Source organism: Antechinus flavipes, chromosome 2 (genome assembly GCF_016432865.1).
Source record: "Antechinus flavipes isolate AdamAnt ecotype Samford, QLD, Australia chromosome 2, AdamAnt_v2, whole genome shotgun sequence".
In the NCBI taxonomy this organism is placed as follows: domain Eukaryota; kingdom Metazoa; phylum Chordata; class Mammalia; order Dasyuromorphia; family Dasyuridae; genus Antechinus; species Antechinus flavipes.
Window position 1 is genome coordinate 204,762,980 of NC_067399.1, and position 17,474 is coordinate 204,780,453.

At 31.4% G+C, this 17,474-nt stretch overlaps 1 protein-coding gene across 1 annotated transcript in view; it reads right to left on the minus strand.

The window, feature by feature from the left end:
* ADAM17 (ADAM metallopeptidase domain 17) overlaps positions 1–17,474 on the minus strand; it is a 50,555-nt gene that overhangs the window by 19,815 nt on the left and 13,266 nt on the right. Inside the window, exons 3-10 of the mRNA XM_051976097.1 lie at positions 15,395–15,525; positions 14,522–14,610; positions 12,355–12,523; positions 10,295–10,422; positions 8,434–8,523; positions 3,498–3,611; positions 1,392–1,536; positions 1,138–1,226 (exon numbers count right to left, since the gene is read on the minus strand). Of these exons, the coding sequence (XP_051832057.1) occupies positions 1,138–1,226; positions 1,392–1,536; positions 3,498–3,611; positions 8,434–8,523; positions 10,295–10,422; positions 12,355–12,523; positions 14,522–14,610; positions 15,395–15,525 (955 nt within the window). The remainder of the gene's footprint in view (positions 1–1,137; positions 1,227–1,391; positions 1,537–3,497; positions 3,612–8,433; positions 8,524–10,294; positions 10,423–12,354; positions 12,524–14,521; positions 14,611–15,394; positions 15,526–17,474) is intronic.

Consider the following 17,474-nt stretch of genomic DNA (forward strand, 5'->3'; position numbering starts at 1 on the left):
CAAATTTGTCTTTAAGCAATATCATTGCTACTTATGCTAATTATGAGAAAAGGTGAATTAAATAACATACTGGTCTGAATATAAGCTAAAATTAAGTAGCTTATGACAGATGTCATTTTTTCAGTATAGAGGGTATCCCAAAAGTCTCAGTACAGTTCCAAGATACTAATAGTTTTATAGCTTTAGTACAGTTACTTAGATGCTTTCAAAGAGATTTCATTTTATGAGTGTAATCTATTAATATGCCACTCAATTAATCTGATACATCCAAGTTGGAAAAGACATTGCAGTGGTCTCAAAATTGTATGATCTGATGAATATTAACAAAACATATATTTAAAATAATCTCATTTCTTTCTCATTTCACATTGATGTCAGAAAAAAAAAGATGACTTTTACAAAGAGTGGGCCATAGTCACGCTAACAGAAATGATATGAACAGACCACCAATTAAATAATAACATATTCCTTTATGCCATAAAAAAACTGAAGAACTAGAAAAGTGGCTGTGCATATGACTAAGAAGAATTAGGATTATTTTTGCTATACCTACTGACTAGGAAGCCCACCTCTTCAGAATATCCTCATAACCTTAAGTCTCCCTAAAGCAAAACTAAAAGGTTTGAAAATCTGCAAACAAATTCACCTTCATTAATCATTAAAACAAAGAAAGCAATACTGGCAACCTTCCTTTGAAGGTCTTCCTAAAACTTAAACCACTACATGTTATATAACCTTACATTTTGAATTTATTCAGATTTCAAATAGCTCTGCTACAATTCAGTAAGTATTTCCCTGCCAAGTATATAATTTCCCTTTCAAAAAATAGCAGGACTATCAAATCAGATATACATGGCTCTCACCTTCACACTTAAAATTAAGTTAATGAATGGTGACAGAATAACATAAGGCAATAGAAGATCCCAACGAAACTTCATACTACAGACTAGAGGGATGTCAGGATGCACTACCTATAGGATATTACTTAGAATTGGAAGAGAATCTGGAACACAAGCCAGGCTTAAGCGCTTTAAAAAAACACAACCCAATGTGCTGTGTTTATGAATATCTGTGACCCATAAAGTATAGCACTTATCACAGACTAAAATATTTTAAAAGAACTACCAAGAAACATACCTTTGTAAGGATGGTTTTGCCATAATTTTTTGTGCTGGTCAAGCCACTATTCAGAAAGATGTTCTTTCTCCCAACTGAGCTATAATAAGCTAGAAGAGGGGGGAAAAACAAATTGCTTAGGGAAAACATCTCTAAACACCTTTCTTCTCTCTCCCTTCCACTACCTTACCCTTTCCTTATTCATGATCCAGTCATCCTGGCCTGTGATACCAAAATCACATTCACCAGGAAAGTGAAAAAAAAAAAAATCTCACCTTTTGGACAAACACCTCCATGACTGTTTGTTCTGGGAGATCCAACATATGCTAATCCAAGAGTTCCCATGTCAAAATCTTGATATGTGAAAAGATGGGCAAGACAAACTTTTGATGCATCTTCAGCTATATCAAAGCTGAATTGCTTTAAAAAATGAGATGCAAAATAATATCAGATAAAAAGATTTTGTTACAATATTTCTTTATTACTTTATTATCACAACCTAGCATTACAATTCACCAATTGCTCCAGTGCTATTTAGCCAGATAACCTATCTACCTGTTTGAGTTATAGCCAGATGTATGTGTCAAATGATGCCTGAATGGAAGAGATAGCAAGTTTTTATAGATATATAGGGCTGAAGCCATAAGGTATGATGACAAAGAACCCAGACTAGAAAGACACTGTAATGCTATATTTTAGAGTCTTTTAAAGTTGTCCCAGGGAACCTTTGCAAAAAAGCTTCCTTGAAAAAAAAATCTTACAATACTACTTTATCACTTCCAGGCATGCTAAAAACACTTAATATTACTAAGCCAAAAGTGATATTCCACATGAGAAAAGAATAACACCAATAAATTTCGTAGTTATCAAAATATCTAAAAAATATCTGGCTTTTGGAATTGGAAAAAAATGAGTAGATGTCCACCAATTGGGGAATGTCTGAAAAAGTTATGTATATGGAAGTAATGGAATATTATTGTTCTGTAAAAAAAAAAATGATGAACAAGCTGATTTTACAAAGGTCTGGAAAGATTTACATGAACTAATGCTGAGAGAAACAAGCAGAACCAGAAATACATTGTATACAATAACAGCAAAAACACGTGATGATCAACTATGAAAGACTTGTTTCTTCTCAGCAGTTCAGTGACCCAAAGCAATCTCAATGAACTTTAGATAGAAAATGCTGTCTGCAGCTAGATAGAGAGAAGTATGGAGACTGAATATAAATCAACACATGCTATATTCACTTTTTTCCCTCTTTTTTCATCTGTTTTATTTTCTCTCTTGGTCTTTCCCTTTTATTTTGATTTTTCTCTCCCAATATGATTCATAAAGAAATGTGTGTAAAAAAATGAATGTGCATGTATAACCCAGAAAAAAAAAAAAAAAAAAACCCAAAAACCAAAGACCTTCAGTGCCTCTATTTCCTTTACAAATAAGTTGTGAAGTTTAGACTCTATAAGTTCTTTCAAATTAAATTCTATAAATAATATATATATATATATATTCTAAAAAGAAAATTCTACATTTTAACTCATCCTTTAGAAAGATCTTCTGATTGCGGACTCACCTAAAAATGATCAGCTACAAGGTTTTAAAAGCAAGATATATATGGCACTTCTTTATCTCTAACATCTAATAGTTATATAATACTTTATAGTTTACAAAGAGCTTCATCACTCAATAATTTTGGGATAAATAACCAGCATTAAAGGCCACAGGCATTAAAATCTCCATTTCAAAGATGAGAAAAACGAGGCTCAAATAGCTTACATTCATACTAGTCATTAAATGACTAGTAAAGGGAGAACTGGAACTAGGACTCAAGCCTTCAGATTTTAGGTTCATCCAATAATCTATCACAACATGCAACAACCAAGTAGACTTTAGGGAGAAAGGAAGATGATATTATAGGGGATCCCTAACCTTGAACTAGCTCAATTCATCATAAACAAGAATTTTTTTGAACTACCTACTATGTGGGAGGCACCCAGCTCTTGCCCTCAAGGAGCTAGCAGGGAAAGAAAATAAAAACAAATGTTAGTGCTATAGCTGTTTTCTAGGGCTCATATAAGATACTGAGGCTCTCCAATAACTGATTTGTGTCAATACCACATGCCCAAACAACTAACACAGCAAAAAGATGGTATTTCCTGAAAGTATTCTGTTCTCAGTGAAAAAACCATAAGGACTTGCAATGTTTCCCAAAGCTGTTTTTTCTGCCACACAATACGGGATTATTGTTTGAAAAAGCTAAATGAATTATTCCTAGTATTCAATTATCTATCCTGATATTATACTTCATCATTGTATATGACTCAGCTATATTCATATAAAGAATCCTTAAATGAGTCAATGAATCTTGAATTATGACCTACCTCTAGTAACGCCTTCACATCCCAAGCATCCTTCTCTTCTTTGGGATAACTTTTTGCCATGTTAAAGTGCTTTTCACCAGGTTTTACCTCTTGAGGTGTCTTGAGGATACGAATCTATACTTAAAAAGAGGATATAATTAGAGTAAAGCCAAAGAAAGTAATTCAAACTCTAGCAATTTTATAAATGCCAAAACACTATGACAGAATAGGGAAAATGTTTTAAAATTAAGCCCTATAAGTCTTTAAAATATAAAGGTAAGTCATTTTAAAAACAAATGGAGAGGCACAGTTAGAGAGTACAATCTAATATAATTAAAAATGTACAAAGTTACTAATAAACTTAATTTTTTTATGCTTGTAGTTCTCTTGTAGAAATTTCAAAAATTAAAACTTAGAAGATATGAGGTTAGAATGATTATTATGACTTAAAAGATTCAAAAATATAAAGGTACAAGTAATAACATTTTTCAAAATAGAGGTTTTGTGGTCACAGTGGACCATAAAATGAAGACATTGCATTATATAATGTATGGTATTTCTTGCAACTAACAGAAAAGATTATAAAACATATGATCCTTCTACATAGTTCATGTAAATATGGTGCCTTTACAATTTTTCATAAAAGATTTAGCAAAGATCAAATTTATGTCTTAGAAAAAGAAAAAATCTATCTAAAACCACAAATCTCTAAACATTAAGAATACAGTATTTATTACTACCAATTTATTTAAGAATATTTTTTCAGCCAAAACATCAACAAAGACAATGATGATGGCAATATCATCCTACATTGTAGGAGAAGAATCTGGAAAGATATACAAAAGCAAAAATTTCTATACCAAAATGTGTCAATTCATTGGGAGTACTATCAAGTTTTAAGTACTATTTTCAAATAATTTTATCAAAATGACATGACTAACAATGAGTCCTAATTAATGTGACAATAGGTACATGCCAAGATAATATATTTTATAAAATTTACCAAATATTTATTGAAAGTCTTCTCTCACAAAATTCCCTCTATTATAAGTACTTTCTTCCTCTTTAAGTTACTTTCCATTACACTTATTTGTTTGGATTTCCCAAGCAGGACATAAATTCCGTCCACCACCATCCAAAATGCTCTATACATAGTCTCCTAATTGGACTCCTTGCCTCAAATCTCCTGACTCCAATTCATTCTCTACAAACTGTCAAAGTGATTTTCCTAAACTGTAATTCTGACAATCATTCTCTCCCCAAAACTTTCCCTATACAATAAACATGACTCCTGATTGCTTTTGTGATAAAAAGCTTATATTCATCTTTATAAGATTTAAAATTCTTTATAACGACCTGAACCAACCTTTTCCTCCCTTATTATACATTAATTCCTTTTACTCTATCATTGAGGCAAATAGTCCTTCTTGATGTCACACTGTCATGTGTAATGGGCTGAGGCTTGAGTTGATGCACAGAGGTCCCAAGCACATGAGGCTAAATAGTAATTGGACCATACTTCATTAATATATATGCTTGGAGAAAGAATGGCCCCCGCCCACTCTTTGTGCAAGTCTTGATGTGTTGTATAGGAAATGACGTTTTGGTGGGTGGAGGCAGGGGAGTGAAAAGGGCAGCGGAAAGAGAGATTGCTGGCTAGTGTCTTGTCACAACTGCTCGCCTTGCTATCAGGACCGCCCTTCCTTCCGACCCCCCTCTGCTGGCTAGCTTCCTGTGGCAGCTGCCCATATTGCTATCGCAATCCTTCTTCACCTCTACTGAGAATAAAGAATGAAGATTTTTCCCTTAATCTGAATTCCTGACTCCGGCTGATTTTAAATACGCGGTCATCACAGTCATGCCCTACTCCTAAAAAAGTACCTTCTCCCTTTCTACTTTGTAGAATCCTTTTAAATTAAAGTTTTTTTGAGGTTTTTTGAGGGTTAATGCAAAGCTCCAGTTTCTACTTAAACTCTGACTACAGATCAATACTGTGGGGCAGGGAACATAATAAGCATTTTAAAAAGTGAATTGTTCATTAATATCTTCAGATGCTGGTATCCTCCCTCTTAAAACTACTTTGTACTTATTCTGCAGATAGCTAATAATAATCATTTATTAAGCATTTAATATGAGCCAAGTTTGCTTCCCTTTTAACATTTTTTTTTCTTACAAAGGTTTTATTGCAAAACTCTTTAGTTTTTTTTTTTAATCCAAAATATCATTAATTTACATTCTATCAAATTATTAGCATTCAATCATGTTTCACTTTCTGGTGTTTGAGAACAAAAGACACTAGAGATGTTATTATAGATGATCAAAAAGTACCTTCTATGAAGTCTCTATGGGCTGAATATACAACTTAATATATGGCTCCTGAATAAGTTTTAGTTTTTGTACACTGGTGTAGACAGACTTTTCAACAATGCAATTCAACTGCTATAGAGCCAGATGAATTTCCCTGTTTTAGTCTATGTACAAATGATAGATGTCATGGTTATCTGCAACAATAGAGATTCTTCCATGGTTTAGAATTGTATTCCAGCTGTTTAACCAGCTACCCAGGCAATAATTGACAGAGGCAGGTATCTCTGTTCCTTATTCAGTTCCTTAAACTATTATTGATTTCTATTTTATTTTTTCTTATTGATTCCCATAACCATATTTTCTCATGCATGATTATATTAATTACCCAATAAAAGAATTTTATCCTCAAATTCATCAAATTCCATGGGATGCAAGGATAGATTCCACAGAACCCACAAACTCTGATGGAAAAAAAATTAAACTAATCTCTAATTGATATTTAAGATTTCCTTTAATTACTTAAAAACTATGTTGTTCACAGACATCAATGAATGTTATTTTTAGTGATTTTTATTCACCATTCCTTTTGAGTCTTCATGTCAGTAGAGAACAGAACATTTTTTTTTTAAAAAATCATGTATCATACGCACACACGCGTGCATACACATACACACATTTTTGAGAGTAAAATAAGGATTCTCCTAGGCTATCTTGCATACTCTTCACTATCCCAACTTCTCTATGATTTGAAGAATAAATCAATCAGAAAATCAATAAGCATTTATTTAAAACTTGCTGCATGCCAAAGACTGTGATAAGAATAAAGGAAAAAAGATGTAATACATATCCTCATGTAACTTACATTTTATTTGTAGATGGATAATTTGGGAAATTACAGATAGCTGAAAAATTCACTTCTACATAGCTGTCTTGGTGATTAACTAGCCAGCTAGGAAGCACCTACCGTATGCCAGATACTATGTTAAGTGCTGGCCATGTAAAGGCCAAAAACATTTGCTGCTCTTCTGGTAGGGGTGAGAACAAACTATAATGCAGAAGATAAAGATAGGAGAAAATGGAAAAACTAACACAGAAAAGGCATTTGAATGGAAGTTCAAAAAAGCCTTCTTGTAAAAGATGACATTTTAGCTGGCATTGAAGACAGACAGTGATTCCAAAAAGTAGAGATGAAGAGGGGAGAACATTCCAGACAGAGGGGACAGCAATCAAAATGGCTAGAGTAGAGAGAGGATGCTGTTTGTCCTTCATTCTCAGAAAGGACCATGACATCAGGGAGGTGATGGTATAACCTGCAAAGACCAGCCTCACTTTCTCCTCCAGATGAACCCATTACAAATTAAGCCTAATCAGCCTAATGTTTTAAGAAACACTTCTGATGAAGGAAACATGAGTCTATCTGAAGATATCCAGGAGCTGATAGATAAAAAGAAAAAGTGGGGATGACTAGAAGAGAAACTATTGGAGAAGACAGGGATGAAATCATGGGTGCAACTATGACCCCTCCACAGAGCACTGTCTTCTCCAATAAAATGCAAGCTCCTTGAAAGTAAAGAATATCCAACTTTTGTCTTTGTATCCAGAGCCTGGCATGTAGTATGGTGGGATACTTTTTGTTTGTTTGTTTGTTTGTTAATTTTGAATTTATTTTTGTATCTGGTGTTATTCTTTACTTATATAATCCAAGAAAAGACTTTTAAAATTTTCGTGTAAGAAAACAAAAATTTCAATGTTGTGACATGTATGAATGTCATTTATACATCTATACATTTTTTTTTTAATAACATCAAGTATTTACTGAACACATAATGGTTTTAAAACATTGAGCTAGATTCTGTAAGAGAAAAAAATGAGCATAAAACTTGGCTCCTGGCTACAAGGATCTTACAATTAGATGAGAGAAACAGTATAAATACACAGGAAGAGTTGAACAATAATATAAGAGATGATCAGCACTATTAAACTCAGGGAAAAGAAATGATACTATAGGCTAAAATGATGCAACAAAGCTTCATGCATAAGAATATGTTGAAGTAGGCTTGGAGCAAAGAGGAAGGACGAGGAGGTGAAGCAGATGAAAGTCAGTCTCAGTGGATCAGGAGGATCAGGGATCAAGTTCTGCCTCTGACACATGCTTGTGTTATTCTGGGCAAAAAGTCACTTAATGTACCCTAAGGAACTCTCTAAGCCTATAAACTGCAGAACATTGCTACTCTTCATCAGTAAAGGGAATTTTCTTTTCGAGACCACCACCTCAAAACAAGAACAAGCCTAGAAACATTTTCTGTTTTGCTACAAAGGATCAAAAAGAGAAGAACTTCTAATTCAAATGAAGAATCATTAGTATAAATATAATTCACTGATTTCATTAAATATGAAAAACAGGGTTTAAAAAAAATTCTGATTACAATTCACATATGAAAACAAAATAACCGGCCATTTCCAAAAAAAATACTCTAGTGGAAACTGTAAGAAATGCAAAAATTAAGTAAGGTAAGTTCTCTCCCTTCATGAAAATCACAGTCTAGGAACAGAGGGGAAGTGGGAGGGAAGGAATATACCAGATAACAAAAGTTCATATAAAAGCAAATTTTTGAGATAGAAAACATAAGCCACATCCATTGATGAATACCTGCTCTATCTGTATGCCATAACCTTTAAAACCTGCATTGTCCCAAGATGTATTCCGATAGATGTCATCAACTCTGTCAATCAATTCAATCTGTGGATAAAAGAAAACAAAATAATGTAGATATTTACAAATCTGTATAATGCAATATAAAACTAAGAGATTCCAATAAAAATTTCTATTACTCATTGGAAATAAAATGCAAGATGAAAATAACAAGTAGACTACAACTTACTATTCCTCCTATTACCAATGATGACTTGCTCATGAAAATGGCATAAAACATTATCAAGGGCATGACTAGGAAAAAAAAGGCTGCCATATAGCAAAAAAAAGGATAATGATGAACAGTACAAGTTTTGTGTTAATACTCACGAAATCTTAAAATAACTAGAAGAAAACTTTAAGGGCAATGTGTACATTCTGTATTAGAGGATTTTGGGAAGGCTGAGTACAAAAATGGCAGAGGATGAGAAGGAAAAATGGGCTATGATCTGCATCACTAGTTGGTATACCCACAACAGAGAAAAAGGCTCCATTGAAATAATGAAGTATCAATCTCTTATTTCATTTAAAATATCAAAAATTATCAGTAAATGAGTAATAAGAACAGCTTCCCAATTGAAAAAAAATATCACTTTGCAATCTCACTAGAGACAAGAATTATAGTGAATTATTATTTCTCTTGGGACTTGGCATAATGATAGAACAATTTCTTGTCAATTGTCACTACTATACAATAAATCCATTCATTGGTCATGCAATAGTAGATTGAGAGAATAAAGTCAGTAGGAGAGAAGGATGAGGGCAAGGCTGTGAGAACCATGTCTTTATTGGATCAGGCTAACAACATATATGAATAGCTTGCATTGTGGAAGGCTCAAAATGGTGAATGAGATCATCCTATGAAAAATGTCAATGTAATATACCACTTGATTATAAAAATCAAACAGGCAGGAATTAAAGATTAATTTCCATTTTCAATGTTATTTTAAGTCTTCTTTCATGTCATTATCACCATTAAAAAAATCAATAATGATACAAACAGCTATATTCCAACATATAGCTTTTTCTATATTGTTCTAACATGCAAAATTTCAAGGTTACAACTCTACCTACATATATTTATCCATACACACTCACACACATACATACATAGCCTTACCCATAAAGATAAGAATCTTTTCTTTTTCTGAACATACATATAGGTAGTAAATTAATATTGTGACTACCCAGCAATGTAATCTGTTATAATTTTTTTTAAATTTTCAATAGGCAGTCTAGTTTCTACAAAAAAGTGAATTTTCTCTAAATTTAGTACAAAATGAAATAATTCATTTAAAATATAATTTATCATTTCATGTAATATGCATTTTCATAAACTTAAAAGTAACCCTTCCTAAATCTCATGGGTGAATGGCCGGCCCTCAAAGGGTAAAATAAATCATATAATGCCTAAACAGATTTTTATCTTATTAGTCTTCAGATTATCTTCCAAAAGGAGTTTGCAACCCTGCATGAATTTTTCTCCCAATTAATTATCTTATCTACGCATTACCCATAAGAATATAAACTTTTAAATAGGCAGTTTAGTTTCTACAAAAAAGTGAATTATCTCTAAATGTAGTACAAAACCAATATAATTTAACATTTCATATAATATACATTTTCATAAACTTAAAACTAAACCTTCCTAAATCTCATGGGTAAATGGCCTTCAAAGGATAAAATAAATCATATAATGTCTAAACAAATTTTTATCTTATTAGGCTTCAGATTATAGCCGTTATCTCCCAAAAGGAGTCTACAACCCTGCATGAGTTTTTCTCCCAGCTAATTATCTTATCTATTATCAGATACTTACTAAGTAATTTGTAGTTGTGCTCTCTTCCCCTCTGCCCATGTACTTGTAAAAACGATGGTCTGCTACCACCAGTAACTTGCATGTATTCTTCATTGGATTTGGAGGAGCTCTCTTCTCTCGAACATGTACTAATATGAATTTTTTTAAATTAAATGAATTCTTGACATTAATACTTTAAAAAATACTTTAAAAATATATAAATTATAAAGGCACTATTATTTGAACATTATTTAAGCTTAATTCCTTCAAAGGTACCTAAACAATTTTTTTTAAAGATAAGGAAGTAGAAAGTAAAAATTTTAAAGCTAATATGATACTCTAAGTCAAAGGAAAATAAAACATTTTCTTAACTTTAAAAATACACAATAAAATGCTTAACAGCTTGACCACCACAACCCCATATTTAGAACTACAAGGTTCTTATCTTCTCTGGCAGTGAACAAAACCTCAACAACTCCCTTTTGGATCTCTCCTTGGCAACTAAATTATAAATCACATTATAGTTATTTGTATGTCTTAAACATTACCCTGCCTTGACTATAAGTACCTCAAAAGCTGAGACTGTCTTCTTAAATCTTTGTATACTTAGTACCTATTACAATACTTTGCACATAAATAACAAGCAACAAATACAGACAAATAAATGAATATATGTATAATAAAGTAAATGTTTGTGGAACAATGCAACTTTATAGTAGTACACACAAAAATAATGGAAAACAGTATTTTAAAAAAATCTTTGATAAAATTATCAAAGATTTTGAGAAATACTAAATTTGTACACTAACAGTGTTTATTTACTTTAGGAATATTTTCTTTGAAGTAAACAAAGACAGGCAAAAAACAAAGTCCACAGGTACTCCCTAACAGAACGCAATCTCTCTAACTCAGTCTAACCATTCCTGTGTCTAGAGTAAGACAATATCACTGCACTCTGCTATTAAGAGCATATCTGGAAAATTGTGTTTTGCTCTATGTGCCATGATCCAAGGGTAATACGAAAGCATTTCTTCAGACTTGTTACTGTATTTCACAAGGATGAATTTAAAAAGCTAGGAATGTTAGCCTGTGTGACCCTGGGCAAGTCACTTAACCCCAACTGCCTTGGGCAGGGGGAGGGGAGGGACTAGGAATGTTTTAACATGGTAAAAAAAAAAATTCAGGAGAATTCAGAAATTTGTTTCAAAGATGTGAAAGGCTATCACGATGCCTTGAATAAAGTTTGCAATTAATAAATACTTAATTGATTGAAAATGAAGAAGAGGGTTTTGTTCTAGAGAGATGAATTATCAAAGAACTGATTAATGAGTGGAAATCAGAGACAAAGATTTGGACAGATTAGAAGAATTTTAAAATAATTAAATTTGTTTAAAAATAAGTTTATTTCATGAAACAATGAATTTCTCAAAAATAAACTGTTTAATCATATTAGATCTGACAGCATAAATGGTGGGAATTTAAGCCTTTTTTTTTTTTAAGCAACTTAGTCATTTAGACTTTTTAATACTTCTACAAGTAATAAAAGCCATTAATATCTTGTTATATTTTACTTTTAATTTAATATATTCTCAAAAATCAGACTATTTTTCCTCAGACATATCAATTTGATTTTTTCCCAGTACTAAATTTTACTGGTCAAACAGACCAACTTGCTAGCACTAGAATGCCTGATACAAAGCATGTACTTAATAAATACTTGGTGAACTGAAATAAATGGTAGATAGGAAAAGTACATTGAACTGAAGAGCCAAGAGATATGACTTTTAATTTTGGCACTACTATGAACAAGATAAGTGACTTGACCAAGAATTAGTCTAGATAGTGTATAAAAGGACTTTTCCAACATTGAGACTGTAATTTATAATATCTCTTGTCTTTACCAGTACTTTCAATATTAAGCAATATGATGCAAATGTAGTACTAATCCAATAATTCCTGTGTTAAAATTCTTTTCTAACAAACACGCCTAAGAAGCTAAAATTACCTGGCAATCATTTTGTATTATTAATTTTTATTCAAATTCTAACACTAGATACAAAAAAATAAGCTTTAATTCCCACCTGTATGTTGTTCCCTGTCTTCTAGTCCTTTAGGGAGCAATTCTTCCTTTTCAATTTTCAAATAACCACATACTTTTGGAGACTGGAAACGTGAAACATTCTTGATATCTTCAGATTTATAAACCAACATCCTCTTGTCCTGGGTATCATTAATAAATCTCCAGAGTGGCTAAAATAACATAAAATGTGAATGTCTGGACACAATATAAATACTATTTATAGACAAGAATATTCAGCAAACACCCAAATGCCCACATTTTGGGATATTTCTTTTCTCATGTATCCAGATATGACTTTTTAGATTAAGTACTTGAATCATTTTATGATGGAAATCTGAAGATACTTAATTTCAATTGGGGAAGATTCCTGTGCTAGCAAAATCAAATTTAAAAGTGAGAAATCTAAGGTCCAAACAGGTAAAATGATCCTAAGGCTAGCAGGTTGGTGGCAAAACAAAGACCAGAACTTGAACTTCCAGATTCCTGATATGTTCTTTACCTTCTTTTCAGATCAAACCTTTCTGGAATCTTATCAATAATGTATTAATAAGTCTAAAAGATTTCAATTACATTAAAAAATGAATTTCTTTCTCTATCTGCATAAAAAGTTACACACAAATCTATTTTAAAGGTAAAGGCAGTTAAAGTTTTAAATGAATTATTATATATATGTCTTCCTGAATTAGAACCTAAGAGTATGCTTACGTACACATTTATGGGATTGGTTTTTTTTAATTGCTAATATTTGATTGATATAGAAATCATCGTTAGAGAAAATAACATGATGAAATATAGAAACTACCACTTTTAGAAGAAAAAACATGATTTTATACTGGAAAGGTTGACAAATCTCACAAGTGACTCAATCCACAATTTATATTTTCTTTGTAAAGCAAGTATTTCAAAAGATGTCCCTACTGTCACACAATGAAATGGTGACTACAGCCACTTACGGAAAGTAGAATCTCTAATTTTAATGCCTTAATGGCTAGTCTAAAAATTTGAAAAAAAAGGGAAAAGTACTCTTTAAACACGAATCTAACTGTCATAAATTTTAGATTAAGCATCTGTAATTCATTTACTTTAGTTATAGAGATCATTATTTATTAAGCTACACCATATACAAATGTAACATGTAACTTTAATGCAAACAAGTACCATTTATATGTTCTTTCCTAATTCAAAGACAAACTTTAAAAAGGATAACATTTTGTTCAGAAATCTAGAATATAAATAGTCAGGATTCACTTTGAGGTAGCTTTATGTTTCAGTTACATCACCTTAAAAAAAAACAAAAAACTAGAATGATAACAAAACTAAAGATAACGAACTACAAAGGTAGAATTGTTTCCAAATACGGTATTTGTAAGAAGGAAAAAACAGACCTAATCTACAGTGACTTGCTCAGAAGAGGCATTACTGAGTAAGAATTTGTTAATTTTATTCTGATTGGGCTTAACTTCAGTTTTTTAATTACAAGATTTTTGGAGATGACAACACTAATCATACAGGGCATTTTTGTATTTTTAGAATGGCACAACAATATGCAAATAAGAACAAATATTTATATTCTTGGTAAAGAAATAAACTATTTATATCTTATGTGTTCTTAAATGCAATCTAAGGAGTTCTTTCTTGGCTTTTATTAGCCATACTTCAGTAGCAGAGAAGCTACCAAAACAATATGGTTGTTATTGTTCTTATGAATTTCAGCTGCTCTGATCACCAATTGTTACTTATCTTCACAAGACCTCTGCAAGGATGACCTTGGAAATTTATTTATTTTTGAGCTCCAAAAAACAAACACACCTTTTCAATGAGGGGAACAGAGAATGAGCCAGAAAAGGAAAGAGGAAGGCTACATTCTCCTGTCACATGCTCCACATATGACTTCTCAGAGTATTGAGAAAAATTAGTAACATTATTTCTAAAATTCTAGATTCTAAAAAAATTTATTAAAAAACAAAATTAAAATGCCTTCTAACTAATTCTGCTTCCTATCTTTATAAAAAAAAGATTAAAACATTAATTTTAGTTATGTAATTATAGGAAAAAAATAGCATAGGTAAAAATGACATTTATGTCTAAACTAAACAATCAGATGGAAACCACCATTCTTAAAAGGCCAGAAGTATCTAATATTGAAAATAAGACTCAAAAAAAATTACCTCTATGTTATATTCTGCCCCATCTGTGTTGATTCTTACTGTAAAATCATCATCACCTATATGAGCCAGAACCCTGGAATTGTGTTCACCTTAAAGCCAAGAAAAAGAACAAAATTAATAATAAAATTATTAATATCAGGAAATACCCCAAATCAAAATTTAGTATTAAAAAAATTCACGTTAGAGGACCCAAATGACAACTACTATCCTTCATCAGGATTTGCCTGAAAAGTATGTGAAAAATCTATAATAAAGAATGCCTCAGAAAGAGCCAGGTTAATTCCCACCATCTGATAATTAGCCTGGAATCCAGCAATTTAAAATCACATCCCATTTTTTCAAGCCAAATGAGAGGATCATCATTAAGAAGAATAAGTCCTGGTATTACCTGCTTTTTGAAAAAGGAAATAAAGAGACATGTGGTTTCACCTATACTATGTCTATGCTAATGAACTATTTCATGATCTGGAAATTTCATTGCACTTTCTTTTTCCCACTGCAATTGTATGTTCCCAAAGGAAAATTTGAATTAAGGTCCAAAGTGAAATGGCCATCCTATCTCATTTATAATTTTATAAAGCATGTTTAAAATGCACTAATTGTATATGTAGAAGTAGAATTAACTTTACTTAAAAAAAAAAAAAAAGAAATTCACTTTAATGAACATTCCCATACCCATTTTTTCTTTACCACCTGTACTACTGATTTGTTAAATGTGTCAATTTCAAAAACTAATTTCTATTTGAAGAAAACACAGAAAGAAAAAAATAATATTAATTCCCATGAAAAGGAGTTTACACATGAAATAAACCTCGATCTAGTCATCTTGGCTAAAGGCCCACAGCATGTTGCAGCAGTTTTGCTCACACTCACCCACTACATGCCCCGTGAAAAAATCTTGCCATTTTACAGGATATTCTTGCTCTTCTTTCCCATCCACGACCAACACTTTGAAATTTTGTGAAAAGCGTTCAGCACTTGATGTTAAATATACCTTAAAATGTCTGGGAAAATAATGGGTTTGTTTAATTCTAAGCAAACATCAAAATATAAATTTATAATACCTATCTAATAAGAAATAAACAAAAGTTAAGAGTCACTGGGCTTGAAAATCAAGCATTTGTAGGTCATTAAGTTATTGAAACTGGAAAAATTGACCAAAAGGTCTTGTAAACTCACCTTTCCTGGATTATCTAAAGAATAAGTAACACCAAAAGTTTTGGGATAGTTTAAGTTCAAGTCCAATAAGCTGTCAAGTTGTTATATAGTACATATACCAACTATATCCTGTAATGCTTCTTGACTCTGCTATGCTTCCCTCTTCTTGTAGAACTTTGGCTACTTCACTTTGAAATAAATCTATCACTGAGTAAATAAACAAATCTAAGATACTCAGTATAAATATTAAAATAGTTATGCCTGTGTTACAGTAGCTTTCCAACTGTCCCTTAACAATTTCAGTCTTCTCAGGAAGGGTATGTATACAAGAGTATAGTTGTCAAATTTTCAAAGGTGATTATCATTTGCAAAGCTTTATTAAAAGAAGGATTAAAAACTAGAAACAATGAAAAGTCCCTTCACTTCCTCTTAATTGACAATAGATATTACTTCTATATTGATTTACGTAAGCCTTTAATTTCCAGGAAAAGAATGGACTAATATCACTATAACAATAAGTATTTTTTAATTTTTGAAGCATAGCAAGTTAGTTTTTCTTTTGGAAATGCTTTTGTGGTCAAAGGGAAAGAAAGACAACAGAATATTATTTTATAAAATCTATGAATATTTCTCTCTGCTCTTCTAAGCATGTCTTCTTAAACATTCATAATTGTGCTTTTTTCCCCCTTCAACTATGAGGAGGAGCACAATGAAAAAGAAAGGAAAAAAGTTATTCTCATTTGAAATAGTTTATTTAACATCTTACAGAATTTTAAAAGTGTTTTAAAGTCATTTTTATTCGCTATTACTTGAACAATGGCAAAAAAAAAAAAAAAAAGTCCTTATTCTCTAGATGAAGATCTATGCTTTGGTAATTAAAAATCTCTCAAAGATTTTTCAAATTAAATTGGTGACAATTGGCACTCATGCTTTCTGAGTTTCCAAACTTAGCCTTAGTCTGGCTGGATTATGTATCATTAAGAAACCGTAATTTGTATTATATTTAAAGTATTTTCTAACATGTATTAGCCCTTCTATATACAATTATTCTACCATTCTCTCTCTCTCTCTCTCTTTTTTTCTGATGTAAAAATTTAATGAACTATAATAGCATAGAGGCTTTCTGGCTTTTTAGCCTTAATTTCTTTTTTACTCTTTAAAAGGAGATTTTTTTTTTTTAGTTCTATTTCCCAAACTTTTTTTTGGTCTATTCTCAAAGGTGTAATACAGTTTATTTCAAGACTTCTTTGAAAAAATTTAAAAAAATAAGATTTCTTTGGGAAAAAGAGCTAATAAGCATTCAGCTCTTTCAGAATTAGGTTTTTTGGGTCTATATATAACACTGATAACTGACATTTTACAATTTGGAAAATATTTTAATACACATCACCTACTTTGATTTCCAGATGAAAACAATAGAAAAATAAAATTTATTATAGTGTTTATGACTGTTACCATTTTAGAAACAAATCAATCACAGGCTTTAAAAATGTTAAGAGACAGTAAGATAATTAAGTTAAAAAAACACCCATTAAATTGTAAAAGTTTATTAAAGTTAATTTTTAAAAACAATATTTAATCTCTTGGTGATTTATAGAGTATATTTGTTCCCATTTAACAAGTATAAGAAAAAGTATCATTAAAAGGTGGGGAAGGGAGAGAGACTTTCCTCATAGTTCTACACCAGTATTCTCTTTTGGTCTAGATTAATTTACTCTTAGTGTCTTATTTATCTGGCATCAATAGTAAACTCAAAAGTTTCATAGTAAAAGAATTATTCACATAATAATGCTTC